This window comes from Melanerpes formicivorus, unplaced genomic scaffold (genome assembly GCF_026170545.1).
Source record: "Melanerpes formicivorus ecotype bairdi unplaced genomic scaffold, bMelFor1.0.p_v2 SCAF_63, whole genome shotgun sequence".
In the NCBI taxonomy this organism is placed as follows: Eukaryota; Metazoa; Chordata; class Aves; order Piciformes; family Picidae; genus Melanerpes; species Melanerpes formicivorus.
In genome coordinates, this window is record NW_027142415.1 from 2,726,260 (window position 1) to 2,743,108 (window position 16,849).

Consider the following 16,849-nt stretch of genomic DNA (forward strand, 5'->3'; position numbering starts at 1 on the left):
CTTCCACCACCGTCCTGGGCAACCTGTGCCAGTGCCTCACCACCCTCATGGTGAAGAACTTCTTCCAAACATCTGATCTGAATCTACCCATTTCCAGTTTTTTTTCCATTCCCCCTAGTCCTGCCATTACCTGACACCCTAAAAAGTCCCTCCCCAGCTTTCTAGTAGCCCCCTTCAGATACTGGAAGGCCACAATAAGGTCTCCTCAGAGCCTGCTCTTCTCCATACTGAACAGCCCCAACTCTCAGTCTGTTCTCACAGGAGAGGTTTCAGTGAATTGAAAATGATTGAATTATTTTTTATTTGAAAGGTAAAGTCTAACATAAATGTGATTGGGAACTCTTCTGAATCCAGGTCATTGTTTCACATCAATTATAAGCTGAAAGGATGACAGCTTGTCCAATCTCTGTCAGTTTTCATGGTGAGTCATCATGAGATGGGGCAGATTTTACTACCTGTAATTCAACTGAAATCAGGGCTACTACCAAGATTGAACAGGTGTGCTCTGGAGTTGTATTAGAGTAAGCATGATGTATGTTGGAGAGTGAAATGAAAAGGAAAATCTGTTCTTTCAATATTGAAGAACTATTGTACCTGGAGGGATGGTGATTCCATGATTCTATGAAAATAAAAATAGATACAATATAAATGTACAACATACAAATACATGAAATACAAATATACAACATATAAATATATAAATATATAAATACATAAATATAATATAAGAAGCTATAGAATGTAAACATAATAGATGAAAACATATCTGCAGGGACGTGGGAGTCCAGCTTGTATGAAATATAAAGGCTAAATAAAAAAGTGCTAGTTTCAAATATAGCATGTACAATATAAATATAATATATGACAGTATGCACAGCATGGAACTGAGGGTGCAAGATTGAAACTGCAGTTTCAGAAGACAGTGCAGGAAAGCCATGTAACACAACTTCTCGACGTGCAGCTCTCTGTCCTATTGATTTCTCATCTCTGTGAATGTCAAAGCCGCCGAGATGTCGAGCACAGCAGAAGGACACTTCAGTGCAGCAGGGTGACCTGCAGCTGGGGAGTTAGCTCCATTTTGTTTGTCTTAGACTTCATCTGCCAAATGGCTGTTTTCTGGGGCTCCCTTAGAGTCAGCAGCTTACTGTGCGTAGCGCAGTGATCTTTACAAAGTGATTGCGTAGAACTTTCCAGTGCCTGCGGTGGCTTAAGGACATGGCGAAGACAAAGATTTTAGGGAGAGAAAATGACTTCTGTTGGCTAGGAAAATGTCACTGGGAAAAAAAAACAACACCTTTTGGGTAGACCAGCTCTCACTCTAGCCAAGTTGGCTTTATAGAATTATCCTACAATAGTTCTCTTATGTTTGTGAAATAAAAGACCTTTTACTCCCCTTGAACTGAGTTAATAAAGTAATATTTTATTAACTAACTAAACATTTGTTGAGTTGAGCAAACACAATTTTCTTTCCAACATCCTATCCAGTGAAGAATGCCAAATAAAGTATTTTGGATTGAATGTCCAGAAGTGTTAATGAATGAGCCAGAAGAATAGTTCAGGAAACCCAGCTCATTCTTGGAGTAGCAGCAGCAGCTGAAGTGAGAGACAGAGTAACTAACTATGGGGGAAATAGTTATGCAAAGCTTTATGATGAAAGCAAAGAAGGCTGAGACCCCAAGAACCATGTTTGAAGTGCTGAGGTCTACAAAAGATCTTAGCAGCTCTCCAGAGTGGTCTTTGCTCTTTGTCAACAGGGTGGAAGAGATGCTTGCAACAAGTCCAGTTCTGGGCCCCTCAGTTTAACAAGGACATTGAAACACTTGAACATGTCCAGAGAAGGGCAACAAGGCTGGGGAGAAGCCTTGAACACAAGCCCTATGAGGAGAGGCTGAGGGAGCTGGGATTGTTTAGCCTGGAGAAGAGGAAGCTCAGGGGTGACCTCATTGCCCTCTACAACTACCTGAAAGGTGGTTGTAGCCGGGAGGGGGTTGGTCTCTTCTCCCAGGCAACCAGCACCAGAACAAGGGGACACAGTCTCAAGCTGTGCCAGGGGAGGTTTAGACTTGAGGTGAGGAGAAAGTTCTTCACCGAGTGAGTCGTTCGTCATTGGAATGTGCTGCCCAGGGAGGTGGTGGAGTCACCGTCCCTGGAGGTGGTCAAGAGGAGATTGGACGTGGCACTTGGTGCCATGGTCTAGTCATGGGGTCTGTGTTGATAGGTTGGACTCGATGATCTTTGAGGTCTCTTCCAACCTTAGTTATACTGTGATACTGTAACAATAAGCACTAGTGAGCCACCTGAAGCTGGCAACTGCTTTAGCTTTCAGGCTGGTGCTGAAGGAAGCTAGTCAGGTAATAAGAACTTGGTGTGTTAGATTTACAAGCTCACTCCTGACAAAGACAATCATAGAATCAATAAGGTTGGAAAAGACCTCAGAGATCATCAAGTCCAACCTATCATCCAGCACCTCATGACTAACCAAACCACGGCTTCAAGTGCCATGTCCAATCCCTTTTTGAACACCTCCAGGGATGGTGACTCCACCACCTCCCCAGGCAGCACATTCCAGGGGCCAATTACTTTTTCTGTGAAGAACTTTCTCCTCACCTCCAGCCTAAATTTCCCCTGGCACAGCTTGAGACTGTGTCCTCTTGTTCTAGTGCTGGTTGCCTGGAATCACAGCTTGCTGTTTTAAAGAAAATAAAACTGGGGTTTAGTACTACATTAGTACCCTGATTGCTCAGGAAGGAGCTGAGGGTTAAGGTGACTTTGCTTTAAATGCTATATCCAGACCTCTATGAGAAAGTAGCAATTACTCATGAAGTTTCACTTCAGTTTTCCTCAGTTTGGTTTGGTGGTGTTGGGTTTTGTTGGTTTATTTTTTGTTCAATTTCACTTCTTAAATAAAAGTAAAGCAGAAGAGGATGTGAAAGCATGGCAAGTGCCTAGCAAGGAGATGTGGGTTTCATCTCAGTTGCACAGTGGGAAGCACTTCATTCAATAAGTTTTCTGTTCTCCTTCCTTAGAAACTCTTGAATGTGCAGGCTTTTGAAGAAGTTAAAGGTGCTTGGAGAACACTCCTCGCTCCCAGGTAAACAAAACACAGCTAAGCACAATCAAAAGGGCTAAAGTTCTTTTGGAATAAATGAAGATGCTGAAATACATCTTACAGAAAGAGACCATCAAGATGCAAAATCAATCAGTCTCAATCTAAACCTCCTGCTTGGCTATTGTGTTTTCCAGGTGTTTGTGAGAGGATTTGATGCTTCCCAGTTTGTTCCTACTGAAGGAACAGTGTTTTGGAAGCATAGTTTTTCTCCATAGTGCAGACAGGTTATTCATAAGATCTAAGAGAAAAGTTTTTGAGAGGACAGAAGTGCCTGACTAGCAAGGAGTGATGTATTTGGTCTTCCTCTGCAGTCTAGAGTTGCAACAATACCATTGTCAAGAACCTTCTGACATTTCCTGGGGAATAGTTTGTCCTTCCAAGCAGAACAAAACCACTGTTTTGTCTCTGTGCTAGACAGCAAAAAGATAAGAAGGAAAAAAGAGCTTTCACAAATACTTATGGTGGTGATTTATCTACTTCCTAACAGATAGGGTGAGGAAGAGACAGCACTAACAATTTAGCGTAGGCTGTGGCACCTGCTCCAACTGAGCACCATGAAGCATTTTCCTCTCTTGATCCTCCACACAGCTTGTTTCAGGAGACTGATTGTTCTTTTCCTTGGTCATTTATTTAAATAAACTCTCACTAGCTTCTGTGACTCATTTGCCCCCCAGGAGGCTGGCTGTGCTGCCACCAAAAGAAGATTCAAAGATTAACAAACCAGCTGCCTTGCTTAGACAAAATCCCACTGGTAGTTTACCTGCAGTTGCTTTGCCTGAGGATGCTTGAAAGTCTGAGAGGTGCAGGAGCTGAGTTTCACTTTTGGTTGTAGCCAGTTTTCACAAGTAGAGGGTTTCCTTCCCCCTGGCCTGAGTGGTCTGGTTTGCACTCTGGGTTGTCTGTCTAGGTTTTCAGAGACATATATGAGAAGATTAGCTTAGTACTCCCCAAAACCTCTTAGTGCTCAGTCATGGCTCAGTAGTCAGCTGCAAAGTTAGTCTGGTGCCATGGGGTTATGAAGGGGTACTAGATAGAATCATAGAACAAGAGGACACAGTCTCAGGCTGTGCCAGAGGAGGGTCAGGTTGGATGTTAGGAAGAAGTTCTATACAGAAAGAGTGATTGCCCATTGGAATGGGCTGCCCGGGGAGGTGGTGGAGTCGCCGTCATTGAGGGTGTTCAGGAGGAGACTTGATGGGGTGCTTGGTGCCATGGGTTAGCTGTTTAGGTGGGTTGGATTGGTTGATGGGTTGGACACGATGATCTTGAAGGTCTCTTCCAACCTGGTTTGGTTTATTCTAATAAAGGTTTATTCTAATAAGGTTGGAAAAGACCTCAGAGATCAAGTCCAACCTGTCACCCAACACCTCATGACTAACTAAACCATGGCACCAAGTGCCATGTCCAATCCCCTCTTGACCACCTCCAGGGATGGTGACTCCACCACCTCCCTGGGCAGCACATTCCAATGGCTAACAACACTCTCTGGGAAGAACTTTCTTCTCACCTCAAGCCTAAACTTCCCCTGGCACAGCTTGAGACTGTGTCCTCTTGTTCTGGTATAGGATGTTAGTCAAAGCCTTTAGTCTCTAATTTTAGTAGGTTAGCTTTTCTGGGAGGTCCACCTGCCTTGCTGTTGTTGACTCTCTGCAAACAGTCTGTATCCCTGCTCAACTCTGTTTCCCACCTAGTCCCCTTCTGCTTTTGGGTGGCCTGGTTTTTGGTATGGGGAAAAAAAAAAACAGAAGCAGCCAGGGAAGTACAGAACCTTCTGTTCTGGAAATCTGTCACTATTCTTTTACAGCTGCACACCATTAGTCTGGTGAGCAGTGACATGGGAGAAAAATGACAACAGAAGCTGGGAGAAGCAACTGCACGCAGGCATTGGCAAGATGTATCTTTAGCTTGGATAAGGTTACAGCAAAATGAGTTCAGTGAAGCTGAAAGAGATGTTGCCAGCGGGAGGAGGAACTGGGAAACTAGCTGCTGTGCACACTGTCGTTGTTATTTACTCTGTGAGGAAGCATGAAAAACACTACACATAACAGATGGGAAAAGATGCCAAAAAAGAGAGCTATTTCTTGGTGGATATGTTATGAAAATTAAAGGTAAAAAGAGATGAAGAGAGAACAGATGAAGGAGAAACTCCTTCATCTTTACTTGGATGTAGGCCTCAGAAAATACTGTTCTAAGAGAGCAGCAGAATGAAACTGAAGAAATTCCTTAGAACATGAAAGAATGCAGTGCTATTTAATGAACAGCAGCAAACTTTTGCATCTGGTCTGTCATACATTTGGAGGTGGGCTTAAGTTTTGATTTATATGGACCTAAATGGACTTAATTTTTGATTTGCAATGTTAGTTCCAAGCCTGCTGAGGTAGTCCCTTGTTTTTCATACACTTCTGGGCTCCTCAGTTTAGGAAGGATGTTGACTTGCTGGAGCGTGTCCAGAGAAGGGCAACAAAGTTGGTGAGGGGCTTGGAACACAGCCCTGTGAGGAGAGGCTGAGAGAGCTGGGGTTGCTTAGCCTGGAGAAGAGGAGACTCAGGGATGACCTTATTGCTGTCTACAACTACCTGAAGGGAGGTTATAGACAGGCAGAAGCTGGTCTCGTCTCCCAGGCAGCCAGCACCAGAACAAGAGGACACAGTCTCAGGCTGCGCCGGGGGAGGTTTAGGCTGGAGGTTAGGAGGAAGTTTTACACAGAGAGAGTGATTGCCCATTGGAATGTGCTGCCTGAGGAGGTGGTGGAGTCACCATCACTGGAGGTGTTCAGGAGGAGACTTGACAGGGTGCTTGGTTGCATGGGTTAGTTGATTAGGTGGTGTTGGATGATAGGTTGGACGTGATTTTGAAGGTCTCTTCCAACCTGGTTTAGTCTATTCTTTCTATTATTCTATTCTATTCTATTCTATTCTATTCTAGTCTAGTCTAGTCTATTCTAGTCTAGTCTAGTCTAGTCTATTCTATTCTACTCTACTCTACTCTACTCTACTCTACTCTACTCTACTCTACTCTACTCTACTCTACTCTATTCTATTCTACTTAAGAGAACATCCTGTGCTAGGGCAGTGGTTAGCCTTTAACTTTTGAGCTCAGTCTTCTCAACCTCTAATACCTTAAGTGTAGTATGGAAAAAACCAAAAGTGAAAACAAAATAGAAACTCTCTTTCTCTCTCTATATATATAAAGGATGATGTAGTTTTATTATTTTTAGATAGCTACATGTGAGTTATGGCCACCAGACTGATGGATAATGATTAGCTGGTTTTCTGTCTGATAGATGTTCTAGATTTGTCTCTGCACACTTTTTTAATCAAACCCATAAATCAAAAGCATGTCAGGCTGTGTCCTTCATCATCTGCCTGGGTTGTCTGGTAGTATGCACTGAAGGGAGATTACATCAGGGGAGAAAGAGCTAGAGAGTAAAGGAGAGATTTGAAAACAAGTGCAGAAGATGGATAAGATGAAGCTGTGCTACAGAAAGAGATTAGTTTTGTACAGCATGAGTCGTAGAGAAGATTTTCTCCATTTAAAAAGTAACCATTCAGGGAACCAAAACATTTGTGCTAGAGAGAAAAAAACCAAACAACAAGCAACTAAACAAGAGCATAAGACAGGTTTGAGAAAGACTTGGGAGTGTTTTGTTGTTAATGTCACTCTGCAGATCTTTATATGAACAGCAGTCAGCTCCCAGCAGGTAATTATGACACCCACAAAAAGCCAGGAGACTGTGTCTGTAACTATGGATGAATTCTCCTTCTGTTGATATTTCTTGTCACATGCTGACCTTACCCATTGCAGTGAATGCAGCATAAAGTGCTCTACCTAACCAAGCATGTGGACACATGCACTGTTACACATGTTTTCTCAAAGCTGCCTTCTTGCATGGCCATCTGTAGTTTTTTTGTGTTATTGACTCATTGGAACTTGATTGTTTTACCACAAGACAGGAACTTGCTGCTAAATCCCCAGGCCAGAACTTAACTGTTACTCACTTTGGTTGAAGAAAGCAACCCCTTTACTTGCATGTTCAAGTCGTCTTTCAGACTTGCAGACTTTACTCATGGCTTTGTTTCTCACCAAGAAGGATTCATTTATTTCATTGCAAAGTGTTAAGGGATACAGAGAAGCTCAGAATTTTCATTCCTCTTGTTGCAGTGACACAGCTGAAAGGCACTTTGAGGGAGGTAAATGTTCTTTGTGGTGGAAATGCCAGGTCAGCATCAGTAATTGAATTTCTGCCCCTCCTTTCCTGCACATCAGAGCAAGTCATGTTTGGTTTCCATTTCCCTTGGTTTGTCTAGCCATGAAATGAGCTTGGCATTTCCCAGCCTTAGCAGAACTTAGAGACTGTGATGCTTTGCTCCTTCTATGAACATCACCCAGCATAACTGGGACTTTCCTTAGCCAATTCTAAGTACATCCAATTGTTAACTGGAAGCTGACAGACTTCCATCAGATTGGTCTTCAGCCCTATCTGTGTCCCTTGCCACACGAAGCACTGACCACACTTAGAGACAACATTCCACTTCCCTCATTGCACATAGAACTGTGCTCATATAAAGCAAGGAAATACTCTTTTTAATTGAACAATTACTGTCTAATTATTCAAATTAACTCTGTTTACTATCAACAGTTACTGTGCACAACTCCAATACAGTAGCCTTTTGTGATGCTTAGTACCACAGCTGCTCATGGCAGCTGTAACACCCTATCCCAGTGTGCCACTTGCAGCTGAGCATCAATCACAGTATCACAGTATAACTAAGGTTGGAAGAGACCTTGAGGATCATCGAGTCCAACCTATCAACACAGACCCCATGACTAGACCATGGCACCAAGTGCCACATCCAGTCCCCTCTTGAACACCTTCAGGGACGGTGACTCCACCACCTCCCTGGGCAGCACATTCCAATGGCCAATGACTCGGTGAAGAACTTTCTCCTCACCTCGAGTCTAAACCTCCCCTGGTGCAGCTTGAGACTGTGTCCTCTTGTTCTGGTGCTGCTTGCCTGGGAGAAGAGACCAACCCCCTCCCGGCTACAGCTACCCTTCAGGTAGTTGTAGAGGGCAATGAGGTCACCCCTGAGCCTCCTCTTCTCCAGTCTAAACAATCCCAGCTCCCTCAGCCTCTCCTCACAGGGCTGTGCTCAAGGCCTCTCCCCAGCCTTGTTGCCCTTCTCCAGACATGTTCAAGTGTTTCGATGTCCTTCTTAAACTGAGGGGCCCAGAACTGGACACAGGACTCAAGGTGCAGCCTAACCAAAGCAGAGTACAGGGGCACAATGACTTCCCTGCTCCTGATCACCTCTACCTCCTGCTCCAGGTGATCTCAAGAGGGCTGGTGTCCTGAGGTGTGACCCTGCAAACACCTCTGTGCCTGATCCAAAGCTCATTTCGGTCAGCAGGAGTTTTCCCACTCAATTCAATGAATTTTGAGACGAGGATAGAAGGCTCAGAGCATTGCTGGTTCTGTTATTTCCAGGATTCAGTTACTTAGTAGATAAAAGTCATGCATGCAGCAGCTGAGGTTAAACCAAGCTCACAAGGAGCAGAGAAAGACAAAGATTTGATATCCACAGGCTAAAGAAATGTTATGAAGAGTTTCAGTTTGGGTTTTTTTTTGGAGAGGTCTTTTCTGCATGAGTTGCTTCTGTGTGAAAGGAGTTTGTTCTAACGAGATGCTAAACAAGAATGAAAACAAGATTGAGAATAAAGGCAAACGTGTGTTACTTCACAGAGACAGGGTGACAAAACAGTTTCAGTTCCCTCCTGAGTGCTTGTGTGGCAGAACCACTTAAAAAGAGGGATCAGGTTATCTAAAGACACACAAGTGGCTGGCAGAAAGAGCTGCTGCTGACCCTGTCCACAGGTTTCTTGTAGGTACAGAGCTGTTCATTGTGCTGGTCTGATGTGTAAACGGCAACCATAAGCAAATGCTCAGAGACTCTTTTCTCTTCTCCTGGGGCACAACTGAAGCTTAAGCACTTGGTATGGAAATATGTGGCTTTTAATAGCAAAGGACCCACTGGGCAAAGCGTTTGGCTGTTGTATTGTTGAGGAGGTGGGCTGAAAGAGTTGGGGCTGTACAGTCTGGAGCAAAGAAAGCTCCGAGGTGACCTGATTGTGGCCTTCCAGTATCTGAAGGGGGCCTACAAGAAGGCTAGGGAGGGACTTCTTAGGATCTCAGGTAGTGACAGGACTAGGGGGAATGGAATGAAGCTGGAGGTGGGGAGATTCAGACTGGACGTGAGGAAAAAGTTATTCACCATGAGAGTGGTGAAGCCCTGGAATGTGTTGTCCAGGGAGGTGGTTGAGGCCCCGTCCCTGCCCACCCATCCCACATTTAAGACCAGGCTGGCTGAGGCTCTGGCCAGCCTAATCTAGTGTGAGGTGTCCCTGCCCATGGCAGAAGGGTTGGAACTAGATGATCCTTGTGGTGCCTTCCAACCCTGACTGATTCTATGATTCTATGCTTAGCATCCATCCCAGCTATAGCTGTTTCTGTCTTCTCTTTGTTCCACAAGCAGATGTTGCTATGAGGAAAGGAGTCAGCAATGACTGATGTGGAGCCTGTGGTTACAGATTTTGCAGCATCGGGACGGGCAGGCCGCCGCAATGCCTTACCAGATATCCTGGGTTCTCCTGCTGGTGCTGGGACTTCAGACCTGCCACACAAACTGGCTGAGCTCTCCCTTTCAGAAGGTAATGGCTGAGTGTTCAAGCAATGGACATTTTAATGCCTTTTGCTTTGTCCTTGAGACTTCTGCCACTATACTGTGTTGATGTCGATACTAATATTTCTTTCTTCATTTAGGATTAAATTTAGCCTTCCAAAGAAGTTATCACTTTCACCTCCCAATGAGACAAATCAGTTTTAACCCAAGCTAAGTCTGCTGCAAACTGAATTCCAGTTCCCCTGAGGGAATGCAACCATAGTTGCATGCGGAAGCTTGGAAAACTCCAGCTACAAGTTAGGGTCTGCTGCTGAACTGAGATAACTTAGCACAAGACAGCCAGTTGTGCTGTTAGTCCAACTACAGCTGTCCTAACTCAGGCAAATAAACTGAGTAGGGTTTACAGTGATTTACTCCTGCCAGTAGGCTTTGAACTTTGCTGTCTGAGACTAGTGTCCTGTTTTACCACACCCTGTAATCTGATATGGTGCTCTGTTGATTTAGCACAGGTCTAATCAACCCCTGTTTTGCATTGCAGCTCTTTTTCCTTTCAGGAGGATTCCCAGATTCAGAGAAATCTGGTTTCTAATTCCTGTGAAGTGAGAATTACAGGTTAGCCCTCATCAGGAGTTGCCTCTACATTTTTAGGTTCTGATTTGGAAGTAACTTTTTCTTCTTATCATAGAATCAATAAGGTTGGAAGAGACCTCAAAGATCATCAAGTCCAACCTGTCACCCAACACCTTATGACTACTGAACCGTGGCACCAAGTACCACGTCCAATCCCCTCTTGAACACCTCCAGGGATGGTGATTCCGCCACCTCCCTGGGCAGCCCAGAACTTCTTCCTAACATCCAGCCTAAACCTCCCCTGGCACAGCTTGAGACTGTGTCCTCTTGTTCTGGTGCTGGTTGCCTAGGAGAAGAGACCAATCCCCACCTGGCTACAACCTCCTTTCACGTAGTTGTAGACAGCAATAAGGTCTCCTCTGAGCCTCTTCTTCTCTAGGTTAAGCACCCCCAGCTCCCTCAGCCTCTCTTCACAGGGCTGTGCTCCAAACCCCTTTGCAGCTTTGTTGCCCTTCTCTGGGCACATTCCAGCAAGTCAACATCTTTCCACTGGAAATGGAACACTACATGTGTTTCAGCAAAATGTACTGATGCTTTCTTACAGAGACGAGGCCCAGCACTGCCAGGATTTGAACAACAATTAAGATCATGGAATTACCCTTTGTTCTTGTCATTGACATATGGCTGTGCCAGAGCAAGCCTGCAAGGAGCAGTCCCTGATGTCAGCAGTTTGCAGCACTGATAGTAGGAAATGAACACAGGATACAGTTATGTCCATTCTGACTGCTTGGATGCTTTTTAGGGTTGGGAGTTCTACAAGTATCAGATGGGAATTACAGCCTCATTGAGTTATAAGTTAAACTGTTGTAAGTTAAGCTCATGAAGAGGTAGCAAGCAGAACAAGGAGAATTCATCAAAATGGAAAGAAAGTTGGGAAGATCAAATGCTGTGGCAGGAAATCAGTTTGTGAAACATTTGGGGCTCTAACTGGCATTCCTTTTTTGCCTGTTTCTGGATTTAACAATGAGTTGTTAAGGCCATTTCCAGCTCAGAACAAAGAAGCTGGGTAAATGAGAGAAGTGGAGAAGATAGAACATGTGGCTATATAAAGTATGTCTTTATTTTCTCTGCTCTGAAAGGCTCAGTGGAGATTATGGGAACTGGTGAGGAGGACTCTCCATCTTGCTTCAGATTTAACTGATGCTTCTTGGATCATGCATTTCTTCTCCTTCTAAAATGCTGTCAGCTGCTGTCATAGTGAAAGGTCAGGAACAGGATGTGCTAATAGCTTTTGTCTGGCTTGGAAGAGAAAAGAGCCTTTGCTTTATGAATATACAAGGATCATAGCTGTGCAATACAAATGTCCATGTACACTACAAGCTGAACCAAATTAACAGTCTCAGGAGATGGACAGGAGAGATTTTGGCACCAGCTGTTTAGCTCAGAGCCCACCTCTGAAATGAAGACCATCTCTATCCTGTCTGATCATCCTCTGGTGGTGCCTAAGTTTTGGAAGGCTGAGACTTTCCACAGGTGATCTGGTGGGAAGCCATGGTGGAATGATGATAATCAGTTGATTGGTGTCACTGGTGATCCAAAGACTGAAGAGAAGTCTGCAAGAAGTTTGAGACCAAAGAGGCTATATTGGTCTCCCACATTTGGTATTCTACTGCGTCCAGTTCTGGGGCCCTCAATTTAAGAAGGACATTGAGACACTTGAAAGTGTCCAGAGAAGGCTGGGGAGAGGTCTGGAGCACAGCCCTGTGAGGAGAGGCTGAGGGAGCTGGGGTTGCTTAGCCTGGAGAAGAGGAGGCTCAGGTGAGACCTTCTTGCTCTCTCCAACTCCCTGAAGGGAGGTTGTAGCCAGGAGGGGGTTGGTCTCTTCTCCCAGGCAACCAGCACCAGAACAAGAGGACACAGTCTCAAGCTGTGCCAGGGGAGGTTTAGGCTGGAAGTGAGAAGAAAGTTCTTCCCAGAGAGTGTTGTTAGCCATTGGAATGTGCTGCCCAGGGAGGTGGTGGAGTCCCCATCCCTGGAGCGTTCAAGAGGGGATTGGACGCAGCACTTGAAGCCATGGTTTAGTTAGTCATGAGGTGTTTGGTGACAGGTTGGACTTGATGATCTCTGAGGTCTTTTCCAACCTTATTGATTCTATGATTCTATGATTCTTCATCTAGTGCCCACATATGCTGGGGAGCTTTTACTTGTATTAGTCATGTAAGCATTCAGCTCTAACCTAAGGAAGGGTGGACTTCCACAGCAGAGTAACAAAAATTCCCCTCACCTTGTGGAGACAGGGTGAATTCTCCTTGGCAAAGGTGGTCAGCCAGAAAACTGTCATGCTCATAAACTGTAATGTCACCTACCTGGAACCAAGCAATGCTCAGAGGAATGCAATATTCAATCCTGACTTTGGAAATGACCCAGAGAAATTGAACAACAATAGCAAAAAGTTATTTCCAATCTGTTTCGTACAGCTGACATTGATCAGCACACACAAGGAGCAGGCAAAGCAACATCAATAGGCAATTTCTTTTGGAAGCCTGCAAGTTGCAGCTTGCTTTCTAAGTTCTTGATCCTTTTGAGCTAATCTCTCTTTCTGAAGCTGCCATGAATGTGGTAATGAAGAGCCAATCCAAAGAGAGATGATCAGCGAACACAACTACATGGCTGCTTTCAAACAAACCCTGAGAAAGATGTCACAGAAATGTTTAACTCTGTATTTCTTTGGGGTTTTTTTAGATGAAGGAGCAGAGGGTGGAGAAGTGCCATCATCCAAAGCCTTACTGGAAAGTAAAGAGACAGAAGGGAAAAGCAATGACTCCTAACACCTAAGGACTGCTGGATTAATGAAACTCATCGACAGACTTTCCGGTTTCCTTGTGTCACCCCTTCTGAAGCGTGGTAGCAACCTTAGCAGCACAGACCAAGATTTTGCAGCACACCTGTACCTAGATGACGTGGAACTACTGTTTTTTCTACTGCCATACTTCAAACCCAATGCTCTACACATCCAAATGGGAAGAGAAGCGAAGAGCGCATCTCTCGGTGTGGGTTTTCTCATGGTTCTAAGTATTCCTCCTAACTAATCTCCTGCCTTTGGTGACAGTCTCAATTAATAAACCCAGCAGATGTACCACCAGCTGATGATAGCTTCACAATAAAAAAACCCACCTGTTTCTTAATTTCCCAAAGTAGCTTCTGTCTTGCTGGCACAGAGGTGTAGTCACTCTCCCCACCTTAAAGTGATATTAAGTAAATATTAGGTTACAGACATTAGCTGCAATTTACCTCCTGAGATTACTATTCTCTTTAGGCATATGTAGGTATATAGGAAAGAGAAGGAAAAAAACCCCAAACACACCATTTTTTTCCCCTCTCCTCCTGTGTCCAAAAGGTTTTGTAAACTACCAAACCACCAGTGTTTGTTTTCAGACTCTGTTTAAACTCCTGTTTGGTTGTGGCAGGTCATCTCCCTTCTCCCGCTCTCAGCAGTCTTGCTACTTCTGTCATTTTGGGGCTGAACATTGTAGCTGTTCTTGTGTGTATCTAAACAGAAAGCAGCCATGTTTGTAAGTGATTGAAAGTGTTTAATCTCACTGTGGAAATTAAACAGCTATCCTCTTTTCTGTCTTCTGTTGGTTCCTTGATGCTTTTCCTCTATGACAAGACTTAAACCCACATGAGGCATAGTTCTTTTATTTCATCTGGGGTTTGCTTTGTTGTTGGCTGACAGTGAGGGTGTTTCAACCATTGGGAGTTTAACAAAGACTCCAGCAAAGGTTTTTCCCTGCTGAAAGGAATTCTTTTGTTCTGGAGGTCACACACCTGAAAATGCTTAGCATTCATTCCCTCATTGAAGGAGAGCTAAGATTCAGGCACTGAGATGCACCTTTACTGCAGCCTAGGGCAGCTGCCACTTATATACATCTTGAAACCTACCCAACATGGGCAATGAAAGCCTTTTGTTTGCCCATGCAGTGTATGCTGGAGCGTAGGCAGATGGAGGAAGCATCTCTGATGGGTACATTCCACATTTAACTGGTATTTGTCTGTACAACATTTGTGTATTTTGTAGCTGGCAGAGAGCTTGTAAGAGGCCTCCCTGCACACCTACCATTCCTGCCGTGTGTTTTCTTGCACACTGTCTTTTGGGGGAGCATTCAGTAAAGGATTCAGTTTCACCCAACTGAACTGACACTTAGTTCCCTCTGTCTGTATGCCTTTTAACAAGTGCAGCATCCCAGAACCACTTTCCAGCTGGGGAAGGTAAAAACAAATTGCTTCACTGGAGCGAAATAGGTGGCTTAAGAAAGTCTGAGAGACAGAACTAGCTTATGTTGGATGACCAGGTTTGAAAACTGCAGTGGAGAGTGGGCTCTGGGCAAACTCTATTTGTGGTACAGGCTCTTGTGCTGGGCTGCAGTCCCATCTCATAGAGCAGCCTCCTTTATAGAAGTGTTCCATTTGAAAAAGTTCATGTGATCCCTTGGAAATCAAGTGGCTAAGTATTACTAAACCAGAGTTCCTTGTATGTTTTAAGTAGAGCATATACTAAAGTGCTCTTCTGGGTCATAGCCTATATTGAATTCTCTCCTTTCACAGTTGCAGCACTGGATATATTTAGCAGCTTCTCTTACAGATTACAGACACTGAAATTTGGGTTACAGGAAGAGATATGTAAAGTAAGTACTCTCCTTGAAGTTTTTTCCTATTAAAACACCAATTGTGAACCAACTGAATTTAGCCAAGTTTTTTATGTGCTGCACTCTGGGTAAAACCTATTCCACAGCTGCATACATACAGGGAGTTACCTGCTCACAGACATGCAGCTTAGAAGTAGGCCCAGTGCTCTGCACTGGAAAATCAGTGCTTACTTTGCACTTGAGCTGTATGAACCTGGCACTGGGAAAACACATAAAGTTAGAATAAAAACCTGCCTAAGAAGCAAAACACATAAAGTTAGGAAAAAAACCTGCCTAAGAAGTAAAGAGTAAGAAGTAAAGACCCTGGAGGTGTTCAAGAGGGGATTGGACGTGGCACTTGTTGCCATGGTTTAGTAGTCATGAGGACTTGGGTGACAGGTTGGACTTGATGATCCTTCAGGTCTTTTCTAACCTCATGGACTCTATGAGTCTAAAGGCTTAACATGCAACTCAATTACAGGCAAGGGGAAGGCTTTTGATCCATAATTTCTGGGTCATATATTATACAGTCCTCATTTGCCTGTGTATTATCTAGCTGCAGATTAACCAAGCTGCAGATGCAGAAATGCTGCTTTGCCACAAGCACCTGCAGTTTGTGTCTAAACAATCATTAGTCTAGGCTGCAGAAAGAGCTCTTGTGTAGTTCATATATCAAAGAGGAATATCTAGTTATGGATTTTGACAAATAAACCTCTCCAGCTCTGAGCCAGCTGCATATTTCTGACCAGTACAAACAGAACCACAGGCACTGACCGGTGTGGCAGACGTTGTGCCATATAAACTTTGGTCCAGAAGCATTCATTGTGTATTGTGCTTGACTGAGCCAGACAGAAGCTAGTCCCTTAAGAAATGCTTGGGGGTCTCTGTGCCATGCTGCCTGTAGTCTGGGGTTTAGGCAGGGTTGCTAGCTTAAGCACAGCTAAAGCTGGGATAGCTCTGGTTCATTTTCTTTTTGGGGAGGTTGTGGCCAGGTGGGGCTTGGTTTCTTCTCCCAGGCAACCTGTGACAGAACAAGAGGACACAGTCTCAAGCTGCACCAGGGGAGGTTTAGGCTGGATGTTAGGAAGAAGTCCTTCACAGAAAGAGAGATTGGCCATTGAAATGTGCTGCCCAGGGAGGTGGTGGAGTCCCCATCACTGGAGGTGTTTAGGAAAAGACTGGATGGGGCACTCGGTGCCATGGTTTAGTTGATTAGATAGTGCTGGGTGATAGGTTGGACTCAATGATCTCAAAGGTCTCTTCCAACCTGGTCTGGTCTGGTCTATTCTATTCTATTCTATTCTATTCTATTCTATTCTATTCTATTCTATTCTATTCTATTCTATTCTATTCTATTCTATTCTATTCTATTCTATTCTATTCTATTCTATCCTGTTGGACTCAATGATCTCAAAGGTCTCTTCCAGCCTGGTCTGGTCTGGTCTGGTCTATTCTATTCTATTCTATTCTATTCTATTCTATTCTATTCTATTCTATTCTATTCCATTCCATTCCATTCTATTCCATTCTATTCTTACAAAACTTTGGCTGAGCCTGTAAAGAGCAAATTAAGTGCTTCTAAATATGTTTCTCAGTGAGCCAGTTTATCCATTTGCCACCATCGCCCAGGCTACACCGCCCTCCCACTAGCTCAGCTAATGGGTAATTGATGACAGTGCATTCTCCTCAGCCACAGGGTAGCAGTTGTGGCCCTGAATCAGATTATTTTAAGCCATGCCTAACTTTAAATGCAGCCTAGCCTCGCAGAACTCAGTAGAACTGCTTCATGCATAAAATTAGGCACA

General features: G+C 44.2%; 1 protein-coding gene across 5 annotated transcripts in view; it reads left to right on the forward strand.

The window, feature by feature from the left end:
* The window catches only part of PKIB (cAMP-dependent protein kinase inhibitor beta), a 53,621-nt gene extending 39,633 nt beyond the window's left edge, over window positions 1–13,988 (forward strand). For 4 of the 5 annotated variants that reach the window (XM_068162323.1, XM_068162325.1, XM_068162324.1 and 1 more), the window contains 2 exons: window positions 9,643–9,817; window positions 13,102–13,988. In XM_068162323.1, the coding sequence (XP_068018424.1) occupies window positions 9,670–9,817; window positions 13,102–13,187 (234 nt within the window). In that variant the 5' untranslated portion in view covers window positions 9,643–9,669 and the 3' untranslated portion in view covers window positions 13,188–13,988. Of the gene's footprint in view, window positions 1–3,026; window positions 3,092–9,642; window positions 9,818–13,101 lie in introns of all 5 variants that reach the window. The other variant, XM_068162326.1, reaches the window with a different exon arrangement.
* The last annotated feature ends 2,861 nt before the right edge of the window (window positions 13,989–16,849 follow it).